This window comes from Mirounga angustirostris, unplaced genomic scaffold, assembly GCF_029215605.1.
Source record: "Mirounga angustirostris isolate CCGP_5_RB_7025 unplaced genomic scaffold, mMirAng1.0.hap1 SCAF_16, whole genome shotgun sequence".
In the NCBI taxonomy this organism is placed as follows: Eukaryota; Metazoa; Chordata; class Mammalia; order Carnivora; family Phocidae; genus Mirounga; species Mirounga angustirostris.
Window position 1 is genome coordinate 6,905,747 of NW_026991724.1, and position 24,665 is coordinate 6,930,411.

The following is a 24,665-nucleotide window of genomic DNA, read 5'->3' on the forward strand; positions in this document are numbered from 1 at the left end:
GCGCAACCACCATGTCAATGGAGGGGAAGGCTGTTCTTTGTTTCTTTTGGACATTAACCAAGAGCTGGCCACCATTTCTAAAAATCACATCACCAACGGCCTCACCCACGGGCACACCTGTGACCTGGGGCTCCTGGATCGGGCCAAGCTTCTGATTCCTTCTCTCTATCTTTGAGAGGGTCCAGCATCCTCCCATATGATTTTATGGCAAATTATCTCCCTTTTAGTCCTTCTCCTTTATATTATAATTAGGGCATTATATTGCTGGTTTGGAAGTCACACGTACAGGTGAATTCTATACCCATGAATTCAAGTTCAGAATAGAAAGTCACATTACAAAATACTCGTTTTATAAAAGCAGCAGCAGGTCTGAATACGTTCCAGCCCCTGAGATAGGAGTTGGGGAAATGGTTTCGTGCCCGTGAGCCAGGGCTAAAAGGATGGGGCAGCCAGCCCTCATGGCCCCCACCAAGAAGCACGCAGACCTCGGGAAGGATTCAGTGATGTGGGTGACCAGGAGATGGGGGTCTGAACATCGCACTGCCTCCTCCGAAACAGTGCCCTCAGGTGGAAACAGAAAAGGCACCTTGGCCCGGTGTGGACCCATCTGTGTTCTCATGTGTGAATCTCGTGTGAGGACACAGCCCTGAGACCAGCTGGGTGCACAGAGCTGCCCCGATTCAGCTCAGAAAGGTAGAGGCTCTTTATGGTGGATAAGACTTTGAGATGGAATCCACCTAACACACAGTCTGTCAGGAGTGTGACTGATTACTGTTAGCCACCGAATGAGGGCAAGAAGCGCCAAGTGAAATTCACTTCCAGATCAATTGTCAGGTTACTCGGATTGAGTGCATGTTCTTGTACTCACCCAAAGAGAGGGAGAGAGATGTCCTTTATATTAACAAAGAGCGTCATTTCCTCGGGGAGAAAAGTGCACATATTTAAAAACTATCAAGAGGAGTGTCATATTTCCAACCTGCCTGGGACCCCGATGGTTGTGCCCTGTCACTTAGAGGGATGAGGCTGGAGAGCCAGCCATTGACCAGACGACCAAAGGGCTCGTAAGTCACGTCAAGGAGCTGCAACTTAATCCCAAATTTAATGGGAAGCCATTGGCGGATGTTGAGCAGGAAGCTACGTGATCAAATTTGCATTTTAGAGAAGTCATTCTGGCTACAGGGTGGACAGTGGATGGGAGGGGCTGAGACTAGATGCGGGGAGGTCATTCAGGAGCCTGGGGGTTCGGGCACCGGGAGAGGATGGTGTCCCAGATTGTGCAGGAGCAAGAAATGACAGTAGGGGCCATGCGGGGGGGGGGGGGGGGCAGATGAAAGTGGCCTGACTTGTCTGGAGGGTGGGGGTGGGGGACAGAGGTGGCCTGTCTTGTCCTGGGGGGGAGGGGTGGGTAGAGGACAGTGGCCTGGATTAACAAATGGGCATCGAGGAGAGTGGTCATGTGCAAGCCTTCTGCAGCCCATGCCCCGTGCAGGCACCGCCCACATGATCCTCCAGCAAAGGCGGGTCCACTGGGTCACCATGTATACAGACAAGGAAATGGGGACTCAGAGAACTTAAGCCTTTGCACCTGCCTCTCAGAGATTCTAGAGCTCTTTCAGAGGCCTTGTGGACGGGTCCCATGATTGGATTTGTGCCAAGGAAGAACGCTTGTCTACGTGGACTGCCCAGGGTCTGCCTGGCCACGCACAGGAACAAAGAACTGAGTTTCTTCTGTTGGGCCTGAAGCCCCGAACTCAAACGTGCTCCAGCTGCAAAGGCAGGAAGGCAGCCCTGCAGAGTTGCCTCCCCGATAAGACTGTTCTCAGGGAAGCAGCTGAAGGGCCTGGGTACAGCCACGAACCTCCTGAGTGGACACAGCTGCCCCAAGCCGGGGGTGGACCAGACCCACCTGCAACCTCCCAAGGTCAGGGGTCGCCCTAATCAGGGCTCCTGAGCATGCAGGACACCCCTCCCTTCGTGCCTCCAGCATCAGGCGCAGGAATTATGCAGCCCTGTCCAGAGTCCGGAGGTCACCCTGTAGAGACCTGGCCGGGAGGGGAGAGGATGGAACCAGCGACCTGGCTCCTCCCCTGGACACCAGCCCGAGTCGGGACGCCGAGCCTCCGCGGCCCCGCGCAGCAGCCCCCGGCCGCGTGGGTTTGGGGCGCCCTCTGCTGGGCGCTTTCGCTGTTTGCCGGGTACCGCCGGGACCCGCCTCTAGAATTGGATCTTTAGGTGTCTGTGGCAGGGAGGGCAGGGGCGGGCAGGGAAGAGGGTCTCCTTTCTCTTCGCGTGGGGAGGGGGAGACAGTCCCAGGGAGAAGGTGGCCGGTCCCCCAGCGAAGAGAAAGAAGGCCCGGAGCAGATGAGCCTGTGGTTTCCATGTCGGTGCCTGTGCCCCCGTCAATAAGGGCCCGCCCTGCCGGGACCCTCACTCGGTCCCTCCCACACGCTGGCTTTTATGGCCTCTCTTAGGATTCACAGTAGCCCGCGGTGATTACAGCATTGCAATTATTTTAATGGATATAACTACTACTACTACCTATTTTATTGGATATTATTTACTACATATTGGAGTCAGAGTAGCCCATGATAATAATAGTATTAAAATTATTTTAATGGATGTAACTATTACTCCAACTTATTTATTGGATATTACTTGGATGGGTAGAATTACTACTCCTACTTATTATGGATATTTTATTCAATATTATTTGTTAGATATCAGATATTATTTATTGGCTATTGGATTCATAGAAGGCCATGATAATCATTGTAAAAAGGTTATTTTAATGACTAGAACTACTCCTCCTAGTTATTGGATATTTGATAATTTTTGAATGAATAGAACTACTAGGGCTAATAGCTATCACTCATTGATTGAGTAGCCGTGATGTGCCCCATGCTTCATTACCTAGCTCAAGCCTCATTTCTGTCATCAAGCCCATTTTCCAGATAAGAAAGCTGAAGGTCCCAACGACCAAGTGCCACACCCAAAGCCACACAGCTCCGCAGGTGCAGACCCTCATCAAACCCCAGGCTGGACCCCGGGGTCAGTACTCTCTCCTTTGCCTGGCTGGCCCCCTCAGCTGTGGCCATAGTACCGCCCCCCCTAGGACGCAGAGGACCCCTCATTCACCCCGGAGGTGGGGGGCTCCCGTGCTGGGAAAGCTGCTTACCTTCTGCCATCCCCTGGAGCAGTTCTGTCTGGTAGCAACTGAGGCAGTGTTGGTGCAAAAGACATAGGGCCTGGTACCTGTGCACCCCGAGTTCCTGCAGGGCTCTCAGCACTGCCGAGTGGAAGGTCAGGGCTCCCCAAGCATCCTGGAACCCGTCCCTCCCGAGAATGACATGACTGCATGGAAGTGAAAAAGGCATTGGGCCCATCTGTCTCCATGACCAGGAATGTTGAGTAAAGAAAAGTCCTTCCTTGGCTGGGGAGGGACAGCCTCTTCTAAAAACATCCTTTCAAAGCTCTATGGGGTGAGTCCCAGGCAGGCAGCGCTTCATGAAGATCAAGGAGGTCCAGAGGAGCCCTGGCTTTTCTCTCTGGGGATGCACCAAGGCGGACATGGGGAGGTTGGCGGGGGGGGGGGGGGGGGCGGAAGATGCACAGTTATTCCTTACTGAACACCTTCCACCCCACTTGCCAGGCTCTGTGTTGACTGTTTTCCATTTGCCATCTCACCAGCTCTGTATGAGGTCGGCACTCGTTCACCCATGGGGAGACTGAGGCATGGAAATACTAATTTCCATGGGTCTATATATAATACTAATTGCCCAGGGTCACACAGCTGGGGAGTGACAGGTGAAGGATTCGAACTCAGACCTTTCCCCGTTCCAAAGACATCCATGCTTTTCCCATTAAAGGGACATTTGTAATTGGCCTATGGCCCACTTTGACTTCCAGATCTTCTTCTTGTCCATGTTTACAGGGGCCTTCCTATCCCATCTGGCAGCAGTGTGTGCTGTTTAAGAGCACAGGCTCAGTGATCAGCTTGTCTGGGATTTAATCCTGGGCCTGCCACTTGCCAGCACTGGGTAAATGACATCACCACTCTATGCCTCGGTTTCCCCATCTGTAAAATAGGGATAATGGTAATAATACCTCCCTCCAAGGGATCATGTGAAGAGTAAAGGAATTAATATTTATAAATATGAAATTCTTAGAGCCTGGTACAAGATAAATGCCCAACACGTGGGCTTTTATTCATTCATGCCGTAGCTCTCAGCCCGGGTTGCAAATCAACCCGGGAGCTTTAGAAAAATGCCAACGTGCGGGTCCCACGTCAGAGGTTCTGATTTAACTGGTCTCAGGCGGCGGAGCTCCCCGGGTGATTCCAGTGCTCAGGCAAAAGCAAGATGCACCTGGCCAGAGTTTCCACAGCAGGGGTGGTGTCCTGGGCACCAGGGACAGTGGGTGGCACCCAGCAGGTGTCAGGAAATGCTGGAGGGCTGCTCAGATGCCCTTTGGGTCTATGTCACTCTTAATTCAGCACCAAGATCCCAATGAGTTTGGATCTCACCTCCCATCAGGTAGGAGGGAGGTCACCCACTCACGTCGAGGTCATTGGCCTGAAATATGAAGACAAGCTTTGTGCCATCCTGAAAGTGCCTAATGCAAACATGAAGTCATCCCAGCCCTGCCTCTGCCAAGGGCTGTGGGAGATCCGCCCGGGACTGAGCCAAGTTCCTGAGAATTCCCGAGAAGGGACGCACCCTGCTTCCTTCTAAGTCCCATGCTGCTGGCTCCTGGCTTCTCTGGGGTGTGCCAGGGAGGAGAAATTCAGGTCCGGCGAGGATGTGGGGGCAGGCGGAGGCCTCTGAGCTCCGGCCTGTGGCTCTGGTCTGGGCCCCTCCCTTCCAAGGCACTCAAATCCCTCTCCCACAAAGGATGACACATACTGGTTCCTTATTCCCTTTTACAGATGACTTCAGCTCTCTGGGTCTTTGTTTTCTCATCTGAAAATACCTCACAGGTTTTTGTGAGGATAAACGACAGAAGAGAGTCCGCAATAAGTGGTGGCTACGATTCAGCAGTCACGCCGGTTGGGGGGACGGGGGTGGTCCAGGAGGCGACCAGAAGCACCCTTCTGGAGGTGGGCTGTGGCCCGGTCACCCAGGAAGGGCAGCTGACAGAGGCTCAAGGCCTGGGGCCCTGAGGGCAGGGGCTGGAGGCTGACAGAGAGAAAACGCAGTTGGTGCAAAAGCCAGACCCATCCCCTGCTAAGATGCAAGCATTTCCTCCCAAAACATGAAGGGACCAGCATTTCCTGTGCCCCCCCCCCCCGGCGGGCCAGGCATAGGCCAAGATGTGTATACGGGTGCTGCGTGCATGTCGGGTAAGCCCCCTGGCAGCCTTTCAAGGGATATTAGCCTCTGTTTCCATTTAAAGACAACATGACGGAGGGGTGAGTGCTCCCGAATCCATGCCCAAATCTGCCCGAGTGTGAAGCCTTACCTCTTCTACTTTGTTCGCACACTGGAATGGGATGTGGGTGAAACATCAGCCAGGGACCTAAGGGACCTCTCTAAATTATTATTATTATTATTTTTATTTTTAGAGAGAGCATGAGTGAGGAAGGGGGGTGGCGGGGAAGGGCAGAGGGAGAGGGAGGGAGAGACTCTAAAGTAGGCTCCATACCTAGCACAGAGCCCGATGTGGGGTTTGGGCTCACGACCCTGAGATCACAACCTGAGCCAAAATCAAGAATCGGACCTTTAACTGACTAAGCCAGCAAGACACGCCCCCCCTTGTATTATTTTAAATAGATAACTTAGGGGGGCACCTGCGTGGCTCAGTTGATACTCAGGGTTGTGAATTCAAGCCCCACGTTGGGCATAGAGGTTACTTAAACAAAATAAATAGAAATAGAAAAGAAAAGAAAAGAATACAATGGAAGATGAGCCACAAGTCTAGGAAGCTCTGAGTTCCCTCTGGAGGGACTGGGTCACCTCTCATCTCCAGCGTGGTGTCTTGCAACAAGGAGCTGGCATGACAAATGTTTGTTGAACTAAACATTGACTTATTCATTCTTTCAACAAATATTTACTGAACACCCACTGGGTATTATATGAGGTACTAGGAACCCAACAGGGAGCAAGACAGACAAGGTCGGTGGGTTAATAGAGCCCACGTCCAGGGAGTGTGTGTGGGGAGTAGGATGCACAGGGAAAAGAGACGGAAAGTAAGAAAAGGGAATGAAAGCCTGTGATAAGGACTATGTGTCAGTTATCTGTTGCTGCGTAACAAACACCCCCAAACACATGACGCCACAGAACCACCGTTCATTTCGTCACAGTGCTGCAGCTTGGGCTGGGCTCGGCGGGAGGAGGAGGTTCTTTGGCTGCTCTTGCCTGAGGCCCTTTGTCACCTCCCCTGGCATCTGGCACCTGGACTGGGGTGGGAGGGCTTCAGCGGGCCTCACCACGCCTCCCCTCTCTCCACATGGCCTCATTATCTGAGAGTCTAGCCGGAGGGCTTCCTGACAAGGTGGCTGGAGGGCTTCAGGAGAGCAAAGGCAAAGCGACATGGCCATTCCAGGCCGGGCTCTGGAACCAGATCAGTGTCACTTCGGCCACTCTGTTGGCCAGTGAGTCATGAAACTGGCCCAGATTCAGGAGATGGCACCATGAACTCCCAGTTTTTGGTGGCAGCAGCTGCAAAAGAGCATGGCCACGTTTTTCCATTTATCCCCAGCTCGGAAAGACATACATCAGGTGATGAAATAGGGCAGAAGTCAGAAATCAGGCCCACAGACATAGTTGCTTGGTCTGAACAGTGTTACCATTTTTGAAAAATTGAATTGACTTTAAATGCAGAGACCAGAGCCTTTCACGTAAAACTCCAGGTTTTCTAGCTTCTTTGGAAAGGTCAGGAGGTCTGGCCACGCTGGGCCCCCATTTCCGCACGGCAGGCTGCAGAGCGCTAGTTGAGAGGCAGCTGCCTCCACCAGGTGGGGGGGGGCCCCTCTCCTTTTGCTGCTGGTCTTGCCTCCCCAGTGATGTCTAACTCTGGACTGAGTGTCTGTTCCCACCTAGGACCCTTCGGCTTTGTTGCTGTGACAGTGGGGCTGAGGAGGAAAGCAAGAAACATCGCCCCTACCTGAGAGATGAACTGAGAAGCCTGTGTTTGGACATTATCCGTATTTGTAGAGAATCAGCAGTTGATTCTCTATGCCTCGGCTTCACTTTGGAACCTTTTAGGCCTTTTGGCATTTTCAGGCCTTCTGATACAGAGCTGGGGGGAGAGGGGCAGAGAAGCCCTCCATAATGCGGTGCCATCGATGCCACATCCTGAAGGATGAGGAGTCAGGATGAGTGATGGGTGAAGAGACATAGCATGTGCCAATGCCCTGTGGTCAGAGAGGGATCCTGTGGTAAGGGGAGGTGTCAAGTGGCATAAAATGAGGCTGAAGCAGTGGGTAAGAGACACCTTGCAGTGGTGCAGAGCCTACAGCGTGAGGGTTAGGTGTCCTTCCCAAGGTGTAGGACAGCAGCAAAGGGTTTTTAAGCAGGGGAGTAACACGGTGGGACTTCCAAAGCCTGCGAATGCAGATTGCAAAGGGAGGGGGCTAGGATTTGGGGGATGGGTTTTCCAGTTGAGCTGGGTGGGATTGGCAGAGATCAGTGATGAAGACAGGAGGGGCTGTCTGTCGAGATTCCTGGTCCTCGACACTGTCTGAAGGAAGCCTAGGTAAGGAGGGGCCTCCAGCAACTCAGGCGAGCCCAGGGACTTCTACCGTAGCCTCTGCAGAGTAGAAAGTCTGCGGGGCGCAGATCTGGGGAGAAGTAGGACCAGTGAGCTCTGGCCCCTGAAAGTTTCGGCCACATCGGGCCAGCGATGGAAGCAGGTGTATCATTTCCAAGACGTCTGAAGATGGATGGTTCGCAGCTCTAGCTGCACGTTAGGGTCCCCTGGGTCCTCTCCCTGGGCGCCTCTGGACTAAGCAAATTCTAACTTCTAGGGGCGCCTGGGTGGCTCAGTCAGTTAAGCATCTGCCTTCGGCTCAGGTCATGATCCCGGGGTCCTGGGATCGAGCCCTGCTGAGCAGGGAGCCTGCTTCTCCCTCTCCCTCTGCCTGCCGCTCTACCTACTTGTGCTCTCTCTCTGTCAAATAAATAAATAAGATCTTATAAAAAAAAATTCTAACTTCTAGAGGGTGGGGCAGTGTGAGTTTCCCACAGCTGCTGTGACACACGGCTGCAGGCTGAGGGCCTTTATCCTCTCGAACGAAGTTCTGCAGGCCGGCAGTCCAACAAGGGTCTCACTGGGCTGCAGTCAAGCTGATGCAGGACGGCCTTCCTTCAGGAGGCTGCCAGGGAGAACCATCCCTTGGCCTCTTCCAGCTTCTGGAGGCTGCTCGTGGTCCTTGACCTGTGGCCATGTCACTCCAACCTCTGCTGCTTCTGTTGTAATGTCTTCCGTTTGCCCCTCTGGTCTCCCTGTTATAATAAGAACCCTTGTGAGGACAAGCGGCCCACCTGGATAACGAAGAATCATCTCCTCATCTCAAAACCCTTCAGTGAGTCACATCTGCGAAGTCCCTTTGGCCACATCAGCTCACAGGTTCACCGGTTTGGGGATTAGGACGTGGACGTACTTGGGACGCAGCGGGTATCTTCCCACCTGCCACGGGGCTAAGGTGTCCCAAGGCTTTTCTGCATAGTGAGTGTAGCCAAAGGGCGGTCCTCGAGGACGGCTGGCTCTTCTGGCCTCATCTTAGGGTGCTGTGGGGACCCCTGGAGGGGACACTTCTTTAGCGCCAGTCCCACTGTACTGTGTCTAACGACAAAAAAGAGATGGTGAAAAGGCAAAAGGACAGTTGCAGAAGGAACACAGGCCTAGGTATCAAGAGACCTGGGTTCAAATCCCAGCTCTGCCTGAGACCAGCCACATGACTTGGACTAAGGGACTCAAACAGCTTGTGCCCTTCTCATCTGTTAAGTGAGGGTCGTGATCTTTGAGCATGTGGTTAAGATAACCGGCAGCAAGGACCCGGCATGGGATGGCAGGTGTCCAGTGGATGCTGGCCACCAAGTCTCCGGGCAGTTTAAAGGGTGCGGGGAAGACAGCTAAGGAGCCGACACCCCAGGCAGGTGATGTCTCCTGCTCTCCTCCCTCCCTGCCTCACGGCTGCATCGGGGAAACACAGCCCTTGCGGCAGCTCTAGAATCTGGAAAATCTGGTCCAGCTGGAATTGTTAGTCAGTTTCCCCTTTCCTGGCCCTAGCTGATAAGTATATCCTGCTGGATAAAAATATATCTACCCTTACGGTAAGATTCCCAGGCTGGGAATTCTCTGAGCATCCCCACCTCCAGGCTGGGGGAGCGGGCATTGCCTTTTCTACAATCTCGCGGTGGCTCGGGTTCCCCCTCAGTGGTGAGGGGGCGCGCGATCTCGCCGCTCTGCCATGCTCTGGGACCGAGACGGGTCGCTTATTGCCACTGGGGAAGAGGCAGGCCGGACTGGGCAGTGGCGACAGAGGGCAAAACATGGCTCCTTTTCCAACAGCAGTGCTGACTGAGACAAAAGCGTAATAACCAGCACAGGGTCTTGCCGAGTGTGGGCCACGGCCGAATACGAGCTGAGTTCTCCCCCACGACGCCGTGGCCACACGTCCTGTCATTGTCCCTAGGAGACCTGAGGCTCAGGGGATAGGCTCTTGGCAAAGAACGAGTTGGTGGCGGAGACTGGATTTGAACCCAGCAGTCTCTTGTTTAACTGACTGGCTCCTCTTGAATCTAATTTAGAAACGTAGTTCAATTCCCTGATGGCGTGGAAGACATCAGCAGGTCACCCAGACACTGGCAGACCCTCAGGGGTGCCACCCCCGAGTGGCCTCCCCACACCGCCAAGCTGGCCCTCTTTATCCTGACCTTGCTCGCTCAGGACCGTCTGCAGCACACGGCACTTTGCGTTTGACACCGGACTCCCGAATTCCTCAGTCTTCCCAGCGTGGCAGCCTCGGAGTTGATCTGTTTCCTTCATTGCTCTAGTCCATCCTTCATTGTTTTTTATTGAGCTGAACTTTACATAACACAAACCACTGAAAAGTGCACAGTCTGGTGGTATTTAGTACAGTCCCCATGGCGTGCAAGCATTTCTACCTAGTTCCAGAACATTTTCATCATCCCATGCCCATGAGAGCTCACGCCCCAGCCCCGCCCCACCCCCAGGCCACGGCAACTTGGGATCCACTTTCTGTCTCTAGGGATTTGCTTTCTCTGGACATTCCATATAAAAGGAATCCTACGTGGCCTTTTGTGTCTGGCTTCTTTCACGTGGCATCATGTTTTCAAGGTTCTCCCGCGCTTCATTCCTTTTGCTGGCTGGATAATATTCCACCGTGCGGATGGGGCCCAGCTTGTGTATCCATCCATCCCTGATGGACGTCTGGGTTGTCTCCACCTTGTGGCTACTGTGAACAACGCTGCTGGGAACATCTGGGTATCAGAGTCCCGATCGGTTTTCCACAGCTGCTGCACCATTTCACGTCCCCACCAGCAGCGCGTGAGGGTTCCGATGTCTCTACACCCTCAGCAGCCCTGGATACCCTCTGCTGTTTTATGATAACCATCCTAGTGTGTATGAAGTGTTGATCCTCCACTTTTGAAAGCAGAGCAGAGACACCACCCGGCCCCACCTCACTGATCCAGCCCAGGAAATGGATTCCCAAGGTCATCCTAGAACTCAAACCCTCTGCCCTCAGGGCCCACAGCCCCTGCAGTCCCCGGGCGACTCTATTAACAGGGAATGTGTGGAATGCAGAGATCGATCCTTGGGTACAAACGGACTGGGGCCTGCGGAAGCAGCTGACCCCGCCCTCGGAAAAAATCCAGCGCCAATAACTCAGAGCACACCCCTCTCACACCCAAATTTCAGAAGCTACTCTGAACCACAGGCAGGCATAGGAATGAACTCCCTCAGGTTGTCCGGAAAGCTACAAGTCTCTTTTTTCTTTTTTTTTGGAATCAAAACACAAGAATGAACCAGTACAGGTTTCTTTTAAAATAAAACAAAATGCACACAAACTCACTCAAACTTGGTCTTACTTTTTTTAAAGCTAGACCTTGACTCTCATTGGCTTGTTTCAGCTAAAAATGGTGGCGGCGGCAGCATGGACCCTCCTAACGGGCTCCCATCCGGGAGCCTCCCCCCAGCTGACCCTTTCAGCCACAAAACTGTCCGATTTTCTACCCTTGGCCATTAAGGAAACAAATGAGTGGCTTTCACAAAGGTCTGTCCCCTTCCCAGAGAGGCGGGACGCTGGACGGCCTGGGCTTGGATCCCAGCTCTGCCCCCTCCCGGAACACTGGGCCCATGGGTTTGGCAGAGTGACATCATCTCTGGGCCTCAGTTTCTCTGCTATAAAATGGGTTGTTGGGAGGACGAAGTGAGTTAACATGTGAGGTGCTTCTCTCCACCTGTGTCAAAACCAGCAAAGTACCCCTCCCCCATTTATAACAGGCAATCTCGGGTATATTCCTCCAGGACTGGGTTCGTGTGTGTGTGTGTGTGTGTGTATGAAATATATACTCATCCCATTATATATGTTCCATTTCTTCTTCTCTTGCTGTGATTTCAGGAGTGATTCTGGCAGACTTACATAACTTCAACATTACTAGTAGATTCTCTAAGCTCTTTGCCCCTGACCTCCGGTAGAGATCTCCCTTTGGCACGTCTTCAGCAGCACTGGTCATTGCAGGCTTGCTGTCTCTGGGCAAGGCAGCAAAAGGAAATTAGACTTCTATCTGCCACAGAAGGAATTCTCATTTAACTACATTGCTGATATCAAGCTCTTCTATTACTCTGAAGTGTAATTTCTTTCTCTCTTCCAAGAAAAGGAAATTTGAGACCGATTTTTTTGGGAAGGACAGAATAGAGACTTATTCTGGTAGGGCTGGAAGCCACCAAGGCAATGACCGTGGAGAGTGGCCGTCAAGGAGTTGATCTTACATCAAGAGTCACGATCCACGCAGCTGAGACCCAAACCGTTTGAGCTGTGGTGTGAAAAAGACAATAATCCGTTCGGAAATCAAGTCAAGCTTTATCGATGATGCAAATTTACTAGGAGCTGCTGTAAAAATTAGGACCAATCAGAATGCCTTCCCCATCAAATTGTTTTATTAGGTTAATTAAACGGCTTAAAGACAATTCATTTTGTTCGGTACGCTTCTAGAAAATATTTCAAGTTTTAAATGAACTTCCAATACATAAAACAAAATTACTTTACCATAGACAAATTTCAGATCAAAATACAACACTCTGTTTCTGTTTTCTTACAGTTATAAAATCCAGTCAATACAAACTACATAAAAAAGATAAAACACTGTCACTGATCCTCGGTACAAGAGAACAGCACGAATGCAGGTGTTCCCCAAGCACAAGGCCCGCGCTCGCGGCGAGGGATCGACCAGTTACCCCACAACACACTGAAGCAGGTGAACAAAGCGCGTGCTACTGGACTGGACAAAGTGAACATACTCTTTTTGCATCAGTATTACTTGTAAACCATCAAGCAACTCTGTAAGAAACGTTACTAATTCAAAATTACTTCCACTTTGCTAAATTTCATACCAGCAAAGGAAGAGAAAGTTACTCCACAGAACAAACGAATACATTTGGACCACAGGATGTTTGAGACATGACATTTCAGCGAAATCAAGTCAGCACAATTTCTCTACTGTCCTATTGAGTTTGAGGAGGACAATTCTACAAGCTGCAGTTTCTTGGTACCACAAGTATTTCCAACTGTCCGTACAATGTCCTTCCTTTAGCTTCTGTGTATTTCATTGCAAATCTCTGGTTTTCTGTTTTGTTTTTTTTTTAAAGCAGGAGGTGTTTCCTGAAAGATCGGGATACCTAGCACACACAATACAACCTCAACTGTACACACATCTGAGCAGACTGCTCCACTTGGAACCTTAACAGATAATAAAAGCTGCAGGGTTTAAACTAAAACGATTCTGTATGTGCCATGTCAGAAAACATAAATATGTTAATTAAACAAAGACTGCTGTTTAACCAGATGAATTCTGATATGGTGTCTTCCTTATGGCACGAAAATCATCAAAATGGCAAATCAAGAGCATGCTAAAAACCAGTTCTTGACAATGTCATGCATTTATACCTGGTACCACATAGCCCACGGGCCAACAGGGGCATCGCTGGCCGTTTTAAGGAATTTTAATGAATTCCTTTGATCGTTTTCTTCTAGCAGGAGATCTGCATTAGTGATACAAACCAAATGAATCTACAGGTGCATCACGAGTTATGGATGGATCTCATTCACAGAGATACAAGCATTTCCGTTACCGGGGACATACACTGATAACATGAAGTCTGCCCGAGCCTGCCTAACGTGCTTCTTTAGTATGGTTTCTAAGGAGGATGGGAACGGACAGGGTTGGACCGGGGAGCGGCTTCCGTTAAAGGCGCAGACCACCCCAGTTCTGCGGAGGCACACTCCCGCACGGTAGGCTGCCGTGAGCTCTCGACATTTCTGCCAAGGCCATGATTCCTGCTGTTCGGTTGTCAGAATTCACAAATGGTAAGATTCAAAGCAAAACAGGTATCGCTGTGTCCCTGGCAACAGGGAGGGGTGCAGGAGTGAGGAACCAAACAAAAGCTATGTGACAAATGAGTCAAAAGGAAAAGAATCCCATCAGCAGAAAAAGCCACTGATGGTTTAATTAAGCAAGTGTTGCTAAATAGTCTGTGCTTTTCTCCACTAAAGGCCGCTTGATACATCTCCCACCATAAAATTATCTGCCATGTGGAATTTGGCTGTTTTTTTTTTTTTTAGATTTTATTTATTTATTTATTTGAGAGAGAGAATGAGAGACAGCACGAGAGGGAAGAGGGTCAGAGGGAGAAGCAGAACCCCTGCTGAGCGGGGAGCCCGATGCGGGACTCCATCCTGGGACTCCAGGATCATGACCTGAGCCGAAGGCAGTCGCTTAACCAACTGAGCCACCCAGGCGCCCAGAATTTGGCTGTTTTTATGGAGAACCTGAATTCTGAGGTCCCACAGAGGGAAAAAGATGTTGTGAACCCACGTAAATTGGTTTGCTTTTAAGCTCATGACTCCCTTTTGCCCCATGTACCAGATCCTGCATAATTTTTTACAAAGCATTAAGAGTCAAACTCAGGAAGCACATGCTAGATTAATAGTAATACACGTCTTTTCTGGAGTTTCTTCTGAAGCAAAAAAATCCCTTTTGAACAAAAGTATGAAAAGATGGTCTCTCTCTGATTGTGTAAATGAGCAAGTCTAATTTCCGATTCTACTCACAATTTGAGCGGCGTGTTTTTAAGTCCGAGCTAACGAAGAGAAAAGGAGCCCGCGGTCTTGCTGCACTCTAATGAGCCTGGGGACGAGCCGTGCGGCGGGTGTGCGGGCGGCGGGGTGCAGGCAAGCCCCCCGCCCCCCCAGCAGGCCTCGCCAGGCCATGCGGGGCCCATGCAGTGCCTGCGGCTGGGTGCTGAGGTAGTATGCGTGGCTCAGGGGGCCTGTGGGGGAGGCGGCCGTGCCGGGCCCCAGGAGCTCCGCTCTGCAGCGGGCCATGCCTCAGGAGGAGCAGGGCGGCGTGGACTCTGGAGGCTCCCGGGGCCCCGGGGCACAGGTCTGGCTCTCTTCAGCCAGGGCCAGCTGGCTGTGCAAAGTGCGAGTCACAAAGGCTGGCTCAGGGGCTCCCAGAAGAATGCCTTTTCAATAAATAATTTTAGGCTAATGGTCTGGGGGACAAGAAGAGGTTTTTTGTTTTTTTTCTTTTTTTCCCCTTTTTGGGATACGTACTTTATAAGCCGTTAAAAGCCCGGCTGGGACAGGTGTGGGATGAGGAGCAGAGGGTAGGGCGGGAAGGCCAAGCAGAGGGTGTAAGTAAGAGGACCCTTGGAAACGAGACTGAAATAACCTCTTCTACCCTGACTGAAGTCCCTCAACTGGTGCAGAGGGACGTGCCAACTGAGGGGGAGCCCACTTCCTGGAGACTCCACCGGCGGGGTCTTTGGGCAGCCGCGGCGGGACATGAGGAGGAAAGCCAACACTGGTTCAAACAGAGCTTATTGTAAGCCAAGACGACTCGAGAAATCGGGAGAAAAATGCACCCAAGAAATGGGAGAGCACAGACCACTCCTTCCCGAGGACTTGGGTGCATGCCCCGGCTGATGCTTGGTTCCTCTGTTTTGGGGCAGATCTTTGCCAAGGCCAGTGGGGCCAGAAGAGACACGAGAAGTCAGGGGTGGCCTCCCTCCCCTCCAGGACTAAGACTGCCTTGTGCCTCCATAGAAGAGGGAAAGCAAAACCATAAGAGGAATCAGATCCCTTGGAAACTCTTCTCAAAGGGCAAGACTCCATCGAGCTAGAAGGGGCCCGAGGAAATCGGCTAGCCCAATCCGCCTAGCACACAAGCCCTCTCGAGAGCATCCCTGGCCTCAGTCATCTAGGTCCTGCTTGAAAGAATGCAATTTTTACTTATCAGCTTTCTTACATCTGCAGAGGTACCAACAGATTTCAAGCAAAAAGTAGATAAAAAGCAAGAATCGCTGTTCTAGTTGACAATATAGTTTTAGGGAAATCTCTAGAACTGTGCCTATTTCTGAAAGTTCTGCTGAAGAAGGCCGTGGCTGTTAGCCGGAGGCCACAGTCAGGAGGCCATGGACAGGAGGTGGGCAGGGAGGAAAGGAGGAGGGAGCACAGGTTGAAAGGAACAAAGACTGTTCTCCTCAAAATCGGTGTAGAAGTACAAACTCCCCCCCCCCCCTCTTTTTTTAACTAAACTGTTCATCTGCAAGGAGCTTTGGAGATGGTGACCAGTATCCTGCCACAAAGCAAGAACTCTCTCACTGATGCGGTCATGCGGCAAGTACTCTCCTATGGAACATGTTCAGAGAAGCGCTCAGGGCCACAGAGAGTCCCCATCTTACTCTGAGGCCACTCTGTCTCAATGTCTGCTGTTGGCCTGAGCCACACACACCTGCTGGTTCTAAAGACATCCCCACAGGCCAGAGCCTCAGGACTCTCCAATGGTGGCACTGGAACTGGCAGCTAAATGCTGTGGGTCTGGGGCCCATCGGTGCAGTCGGAGGACGAAGTGGCAGAAGAGACTTCCTTTTCTGGCTACCAGTCCCACACCCAAACACTATTCTTTTTTTTTCTTTCTTTTATTTTTAGAAGTATGTTCTATGCCCAACATGGGGCTTGACCTCACGACCCTGACGTCAAGAGCCACATGCTCTGCCAACTGAGCCAGCCAGGTGCCCGTATTCTTGTTTTTCAACAGTTGGCTTATGTTCAAATTATCAGTGATTCCCCGCCCCACCCCTCTTTCTTTCTTTTTCATTTAGGAACTATCTTTTCTGAACCTGGATACAAGACTCTCTATTTAGCCGTTTATCAGATTGTCACAGTGCTGTGGACCCTCACAACCATCACTTAATCCCTCCCAGCACTTTTCTCGGCCTTCTAGATTTTTATACATGCCACTAAGAAAAGCCTTACAAATGGCCACACCACGGCACCTGCAGCCGTCCTGGGCAGCGCTGTCTGGCACGGCTGTTCGTCCACTTCTCAGCCCTGTCAACCCCGTTTCTCCTTTCTTTTCTTATTCACAGAGATAGAGAGCATGACTTTACAGAATGCCTTTCATGCCGCCCCATCTGCTGGTCCCAGGGCGGGAACTGGAGAGGAAGTGACAGTATGGAAGGGTTCAGAAGCTCACTTTAGGTAACATTTTCTTAAATAACCCTAGTTTATTTGAAGGTGCAAAAGTTGTACACATACACACATACTTGTAACACAAATTTTGTTTGTTTGTTTGCTTAAGTTTCACAAAGCATCCAAGTTAAGAGAGAACAGGTATACCGATCTCAGAGATCTAAAATATCTTCGTTTATTAGACCAGTATAGGTTGCTACTTGTGACATCTTAGGGGAAAAAGATTCAACTTTGGTAAAGAGTTTTAAGTATCATTAGAGGGCTTCGTTATGCAAATTCTGAATTCAGGGTTATTTAAAACAACTCTAAACACTCCAAGCAGGTATTAGGGGATGGTTCAGCTCTACAGAATCATCCTGAATTCAAATATTAGGGCAAATCATTTTATCAACACAAACATCCATTTCCTTACAGACCCTGGCAGCAGACATTCCAATGGGGAAGCACGAAGGCCAGGACACGCAGTGAGGACACTGCCGTCCCCCCACCCCCGGGGCTCACAATCAGTGACCCGAAGCTGAGCTGAGCGAACACTGTGGCCGCGGTGATGGCTCAAGCACAGGGGTGCTGGGTTCTCACCTTCATTACACCCCTGATCTTCACAGCAGCCCAAAGAGGTAAACACCCCTGTCTAGCCTGCGTCTGCAGGTAAGGAACTGGGCTTCGGGGCTTCAGGGCTCCCAAAGGTCACAGTCTGCGGTGCCAGTCTCTGAAGCCACCTGCACCTGGCACCACGGCCTGCGCATGCTCGTAGCAACCAGGTTTGCTTGGGAAAGTACACAAAGTGTTTACACATGCTTTCCTCAAAATAAACAGCAAGGTTGGGGCTCTAGGGCAGTACGTCTCGGTTCTCTTGGAAACCACTTAGGGAAATGTCTCATGCCTGCTGCCAGCCCCACGTGGTACTGTCATGTGGGCAGAAACTCTGCCTCTCACTCTAAAAAGTACAGGTTGGAAAACTAGATCACGTCAGAGCACAGTGACAGTTCCGTTGCTAGGTTTTACCTGGTCCGTAGATTATTCCCAGTACGCTAGGTTTTTGAGAATGGGCATAACTCTTTTGGGCACTGGGGATGCTGGGTAATTCCCGTGAGAAACCACTCTGACTGCAGGAATCGGTGGGCCTCACGGCTCCCCCTACCTTAGTGACCAGGGAAGCTGACAGATGCTGGCGAGGACGGAGCCACGTGGAGAAGGCACGTTCCGCTGATGCTCAGAACAAATCCAATCACTCATGATTTTAAGTATGATGCACATCTATGTTGCTTGGTCAACCTGAACCCTGTACTTAGGAAATACTTTCAGATTTCATTTTAAAACCCTAGACTGTCAGAACCAAAAGAGAAGAGGAATCTACTAATGAACCTCTATTTTCATCAAAAGTAAAGATTCTTGGGAAACAAATTCACGAAAACACACTTATTAGCTCCCTAAACTGCTCACAGTAACACCTTGTAGACAACAAAACACAGTAGCCCCAAGCATCTAAACTGCACACGCCGGGTGAGAGTCCACATAGACACCTTCTCCTGTCTGATCCTAACAGGATGGGGAGTAAGCCCTCTGTTTTACACAGCAGTGCTGTTTAAATATACTACTTTTCTACGCTATGAAAACACGGTCTTTTAAAGACTCTTTAAAGTTCAAGTTGAGTTTCAAGTAATCACTTTGCAGCAGCTCTAGGAGAATGATTGTTCCTCCTGATTAAAAGTGCCTATTCAAGAGAAAAAAGTAGTAAAATGGAAAATATGCCTTAAGAGAATTGTATTCCTCAAGGCTGCCTGCTGCTTGCTTCCAGGCTTTTGTTAAAGGACAGAATGTGTTGAATTCTCCTAAATTGGCAGGGGATCAAGCACAACACTACATAATGAGGTAGCCGAGAACAGAGTTTTTCCTATAAACACAAAGAACAAGGGAATAAGTGCATGTAATTCTCATCCAATTAAACAGGAAACATGATAAAGAGAGCTACGTATAGTCATATTTATTCCAAGTTCACAGGTTTAACTGGAAAAAATGTAACCCAAGGTTCTAATGTATGCCTTATTTGTAATTGATGAGTAGGATCCATAAAAATAAGGTATTTTAAAACCTATGATTTTTATGGAAATGCTAAAAATAAAGGTCTAATAAATATAATTTGCCGACCAGAAAGAAAGTTGAACCTGCATCTGCTTGGGGTCCGAATTATCGGAAGTGGCCACGTATTAATACGGGTCACATGAATGGCCTGATCTGAAAGTACCCAGGCTGTGTGGGCTGCCTTCCTCCTCCGGCTTGTAACTTCTCTAACGCGCATCACAGTGACTGAAGAATTGACAGCAGCTTTGTTGGGCCACGAGGACATCAATACCAAAAACTAGAATCAGCCTACATTCCGGCTGAGCAGCAATTTTAAAGTATTAGTTTTTATCTCAAAAAAAAAAAAAGAAAAAAGAAAAAAAAGAAAAGAAAAGGCGACAGGTACTTCCCCCTAGGTAATTATGGAAGGCTGTTTATATTTGTCAGATATGTGATGAGGAAGGGGAGAAGTTTAAAGACCCAATCACTTAGAGAACATCAGTGACAGAACAGAAAGCGAACAAACCTTCCCCAACCGTGAGCACTTAGACCAAAGAACACAGAGGCATTAAGTGAGCTCCTCAGATGTCATGTAAACACAAGGACTGCCATGAGACAAAGCTGAGATATATTTAACATTAAAAATAGAATCCCTTCTGAAAAATACAAAAATTTTACAAGTTTTACCAGTTGGCTTGCCAAAAAAATAGCAGAAGTCTCTGTTTCCATACTACGGACTTTACCCCCAGCAGGCAGCGAAACCTCAACCTGATCCCATGTGCTTCTCCCGCATGGGCAAGTGGGCCATCCCTCACCTTGATACATTTCTATATTCTGAACCGGCTAGAAAGAGTACTTCAGGGGTTATTAGAAACTAGCAGAAGACTTTCTCCATCATTCTAAGACACAATTTCTTCTCCCTTACTGATTAGACGGGGTAAGAAAAACAGTAAAAATGACGCTTCAGGTCTTTAAAAGGAAAAAGTGCTTTTCTGTCAAACACAAACAGTACTTCTGTTCTTACGACCTTAATAAATCCTTAAATTTCCTCTAGCTAACTGACAAAGGGAACCAAAGATCTTTCAGCTTACATCTGTGTAACTTGTGAAGGACATGTGTGGGGGCTTAAGTTGTACCACAAATGATTATTTTATGACTAAAAATACTTGTGTGCCTAGAAAATTAAGTGGGAGTCTCAAAGGCTGAACAGTGAAATGATAATACAAAGATCTGGATTCTGCTTCTGGTTTCTACTCACATGTGGGGTGGGGAACGAGGCCCCATCTACTGCGCCTCAGAGACTGCTTTCTGTCCAAGGGCCGGGAGGGGGGCATGCACTGCACCCATCACAGAGACGTGAGGATCAAAGCAGTATGTTCTGGAAAAGGCTAGGAGCCACACATAAAAAACAATAAATAAAGCCCAACAATAAATGTGATAAACGGCATTAGGTGTGCTGAGGATCGGGTGCCCCAAATCCTATAGAACATACGGACACCACAGAGGTCTGTGTCCATATGTCAGGCACTTTGCATTTTTTATTCTGTACTAGTTTCTCACTCTATGAGGCCAGCCCATCTGTGCATAAAGTTTCTCATTTAAAATCCAGCAAAATAAGTTGCTCATGGAGAGGACTTCTCCATCCTGTGACGAACATCGCTTTGATTACAAGGGTACTGTATGCCGTGGCCAACCACTTACTGACTACCTGCTGTGTGCCAAGCACTGGGATAGGCAGATGGGCAAAGACAGGGTCGCTGCCTGCCCACAAGAAGTTTATGATCTAGAGGGAGGGCAGCATGAAAGCTCCCCAGAAATCCGAACAGAATTCTTGGTGGGTGCTCTAGAAACATTTGCTGATTAAGCCCTGGGCAGCTTTTCTGCACTAATCAGAGTCTCCTCTCTCCCTGGCTCCACAAAGGCTCACGGACATGAGGGGCAGCCACAGAACAAGGCAGTCTTACCTTCCCCCCGCCCCAAACCAGGTGCTTTTTAAGGGGGTTCCAGTGCCTTTTAAATCCATGCCAAGCGCCACCTCATTCTTTCCCCAGATAATCGATTGTCCTCATCTGACCACAAGAGGCCCCTCTGGAATCAAGCAGGCCAGCAAGAAGGTAATCCTGCAGTATTTTTAGCACTCCTTGGAAATCTTTTTGGTTTGGTACAATGAAGTAGGAATGCACCAGATGGAACCCCAATGGACCAAGGCAGCTAAAGAATTTCTCTGAAAACCTAACTTACTACCATGAGGAATGAGGCGTCAGGGCAAACACAGCCCTATCGCTACCAGGTCAATGTACGGATGTGCGTCCTGTAAATGGGCACCGTCAAAGCATCGTTGAAGTGGCGACATAACCAGACACTTCAGCACAGAGAGGATACCAACCATCATCGTCCAAAGACTTGTTTTTGGTTGTCGCAGTTTGAGGAAGGCCTACTGTTAGCTATCGATTCCTCACAGCAATGAAAATAAAGAACTGATGAAATAAACAATGAATTTAAAAATTTCTTAGGCCAAATCTTTATAGTCTACCGGCTACACTAGTTGGCAGACACTGTTCTTAATCCCACTAAAGAAATGCAAACACCAAGTAAAACTTACTACCAACTACAACTCTGTGAATATTTACACCCAACATGAGTTTAACACAATAGTATAAACTGAAGGGCCACAGGCTCAAGAATTTATCGGAAGCACCAGGAAACAGTAATAATATATGTAGTCTCGAACTACAATTGAAAAAGTAAACATATATAAACACACTCATCAAGTCACGTAACACACACACATTCTCTCCCTCTCTCACACTCTTCCCTCCGGCAGGATACAAGCACCCTCCCACACTCACAAAAAACACTTCATTTTAAATTAAACACTTACCTCTTCGAAAACTCTATATTTGGATGTATTAAACAAACAAACAGGCCTACTTTAGACTGTAGCCTAGGAGAGATCCTTTAAATATTCACTGACTAACCTGAGACAACTTTCCTTCTGTTGGTGGGATAATGAAAATACATTGCACGTCCCCCAAAGGTATTTTATTTAAAATTTTAAGATCTACCCTCAACTGCCAATTCCAACCTACGCCTGGTAAAAGTGCCTTATGAAAAAGAAGTATTAAAAATTTATCAAAAAAAATGTTTCAAGCATAAGCGGAATGTTAAAACAAACCTGCATGAAATGAGTTAAAATTTACTTCACAATACTGAAGTGTCATTTACAAAAAAAATTAATTTTGGAACATAATAAAATTAAATATATTCCTACACTTCGACATCATATTTTAATATATATACTATATATATGAAAATAACAGCTTGGCACTTAGCTTAATCCTGTTGGTTATAGCATCCCATATTATGTGGCAAATTTATTTTAAAAAATATTACCTAATTTCTGCAGCTACCGTGTCAATGAACTGAATAAAAAACTAAAAAAGAATAACTGTTTTTATAAAATGAATTTACCAAGTCATGCAGGCACTGAAAATATTGCAATAGGGACCCATTCACTCCTAAACAATGAATTGTCTCCTTGGAGAGGCCTGGCGTAGACTGGGAAGAATTTTAAACTTCAGAAATGAAAGAGAGAGAGTTGCTGACTGTCATGGCTTTCATCGGACATCAGTCACTGCTTTAATGCACCTCAGCTGCAACTTCTGAAGGCCAAGGTTCTGTTCGGTACAGGGTATGATACCAAAGAAAATTCACTTTTTCAGCAATTTGTTTCCCCTAAAAAATGTATTATCTAATTGGAAAAAGAAGTTTGCTTTCTTTGCGGTGGCCACGTGGCTTGCTTTGATAAAAAGATATCCCAGGAATCACTGGGAAGGTCTGCAGACTACAGCTGACTGGTACACAATACACAGGAAAAAAGGTCAGCTTTGCTTTATATATGAATGTCTGGCAAATCTGGCCCAGTGCCTCTGATACAGAAGATAAACACCGCCTGCCTTCTTTTACCAGGAACTTCTGCCACACACAATGTTCTTTAGAACCCCCACAGGCAAGGCTTCTCCCAGCAGCTTTTATAGCATTGCACTGACTCCTAATAGGTGTAGGAATAAAAACTGCAGATGGGGGTTATCCTTTCTTCTGTTCATGGGTGGGGAAACGTAAGTGATGTTTCATATGCATGTTGTTAATAGCATAAAGCATTCCATCTAGGAAGTTTCCACAAGAAACTCCTATTCTCAAATTTATAACCAAAGGATACATTTATACATTTATTAATCATTAAGACAAAATACTGCTTCTTACAGCCATTTACCAAGAGGGGGAAAAAAAAAGCTGTAGAAAACAATTAGAAATGAAGAGCTCTGTATTAAATTGATTAGAAATCTGATATTGCATAAAATTCAAATTATGACATCATCAAGCACTGTGAAGTCCCTGATTGCACACTAAGGTGGCATAATTTGAATGGAAAACAAAGTATCTTACACGATAAGTGCTACTAATGACAGACTTTTACCCCCAACAGGAAGTGGGGTAGCATGGGGTGACATGGGAGTGTGGGAGAGGGGCGGAGGGTGGAGAAGAGATGAATTTGCTCTTCTATGAACAGAATGAAATTAAGTTGAGGTAGTTTATTCTACCAGCCAAACTTTACTTATAACTTAATTTGTCTAAAACTCTTGCTAGAGAACGGCATTGAGAAAATTCTGCTACAAAGACTAGATACTTAATGCAGGTGCACATTCTAAGACAAGTTTTCAATCCTTAACAGTAGTAAACAAGACTTTGTGTGCTTTCGGACAGAAGGGTATTTTTGATCCCTATATAATATTTTGTCTGGACAGTTTTTGTAGCCATGGCAGACCTTTATGATTTGTCTGACGTAGGTCTTTCTTCTAGAAAATCTACTCCGCTTCATAACCTCGTGTTTATAAAATGGTTCTGATTATTTGCAAGGAGGAATGGCACTGTATGAGAGCCTTCACAACCCCAGAAATCATGGCATGATGTATATGAATTAACACAGAAGTTAGCAACTTCCCTTCAATTCACACGAGGGCTGCAACCTGACTCATGGATTTATTGAACCTTTAGATGACTAAGATAGAATGTCATAAAAGAGAAATTTTATCTTAGTTTCAATTCATGATAATACAGTTTAAAAAAGATTCTTCGGACACAGTACTAGTAGCAAGTGGACACTAACTGGCATACAGTCCAATCTAACATTTTAGGCACAAACCTTATTTGTCGGACAGGGTTGGGCATGATATTTCCTTCCAAGTACAGCAGAAAAGCAATCTTGGTATGTCTGGATATGTGGATTTGCATATACGGATTTTTGTTTGTTGACCGAAGTCAGGTACTTGAACACAGCAGTCACTCAGACATGCGTTCCCTTCAAGGAAGATGCACCTTAGGATTTTAACTTCAATATTTTACATGATACCGATTCCCACTTCCCTTCCCCCTTTGACATGGACTAGCCTCCGTCTGTCTGCAGACACATCTCCCTGGAGGAACGGATTCCTCCCTTTCAACAGGTACGGGTTCTCCCAAACGAGAGCGGAAGCTCAGGCTTCTAAGCATTACAGTAAGACCACCAGAGTTACCATACAAAGCCGGGCACACAGCAAGTTTCGGCTGCCACCTCTGTTCCCCTCGCAGAAAGCCGTGTTATGGTGCGCTTGGTCAGGAGCTCTGCTTCTGCTCTGCCTCCTCCTCAAGGTGAATGAACACGGATACGGAATAAGCCCTGCTGGAGCTGCAGGCGGAAGAGCTTGCAGTTTGCAATGCGTAAGGCTGCACAGCCGGTGCGGCGAAGGTCAGACGGAAGAAGCGGTTTCGTGTGGTGCCAGGTTCCTGTGCTTCTTTTAAACTCACGCACGTAGTCGTAATTGGTACCTAGACCGCGAGAAGCAGCACA

At 48.3% G+C, this 24,665-nt stretch overlaps 1 protein-coding gene across 3 annotated transcripts in view; it reads right to left on the reverse strand.

Annotated features, from left to right (window-relative positions):
* Positions 1-13,788: 13,788 nt before the first annotated feature.
* The window catches only part of GAN (gigaxonin), a 55,627-nt gene continuing 44,750 nt past the window's right edge, over positions 13,789-24,665 (reverse strand). For all 3 annotated transcript variants that reach the window (XM_045890681.3, XM_054511242.2, XM_064581734.1), the window contains one exon: positions 13,789-24,643. In XM_045890681.3, coding sequence (XP_045746637.1) covers positions 24,462-24,643 — 182 coding nt within the window. In that variant the 3' untranslated portion in view covers positions 13,789-24,461. The remainder of the gene's footprint in view (positions 24,644-24,665) is intronic.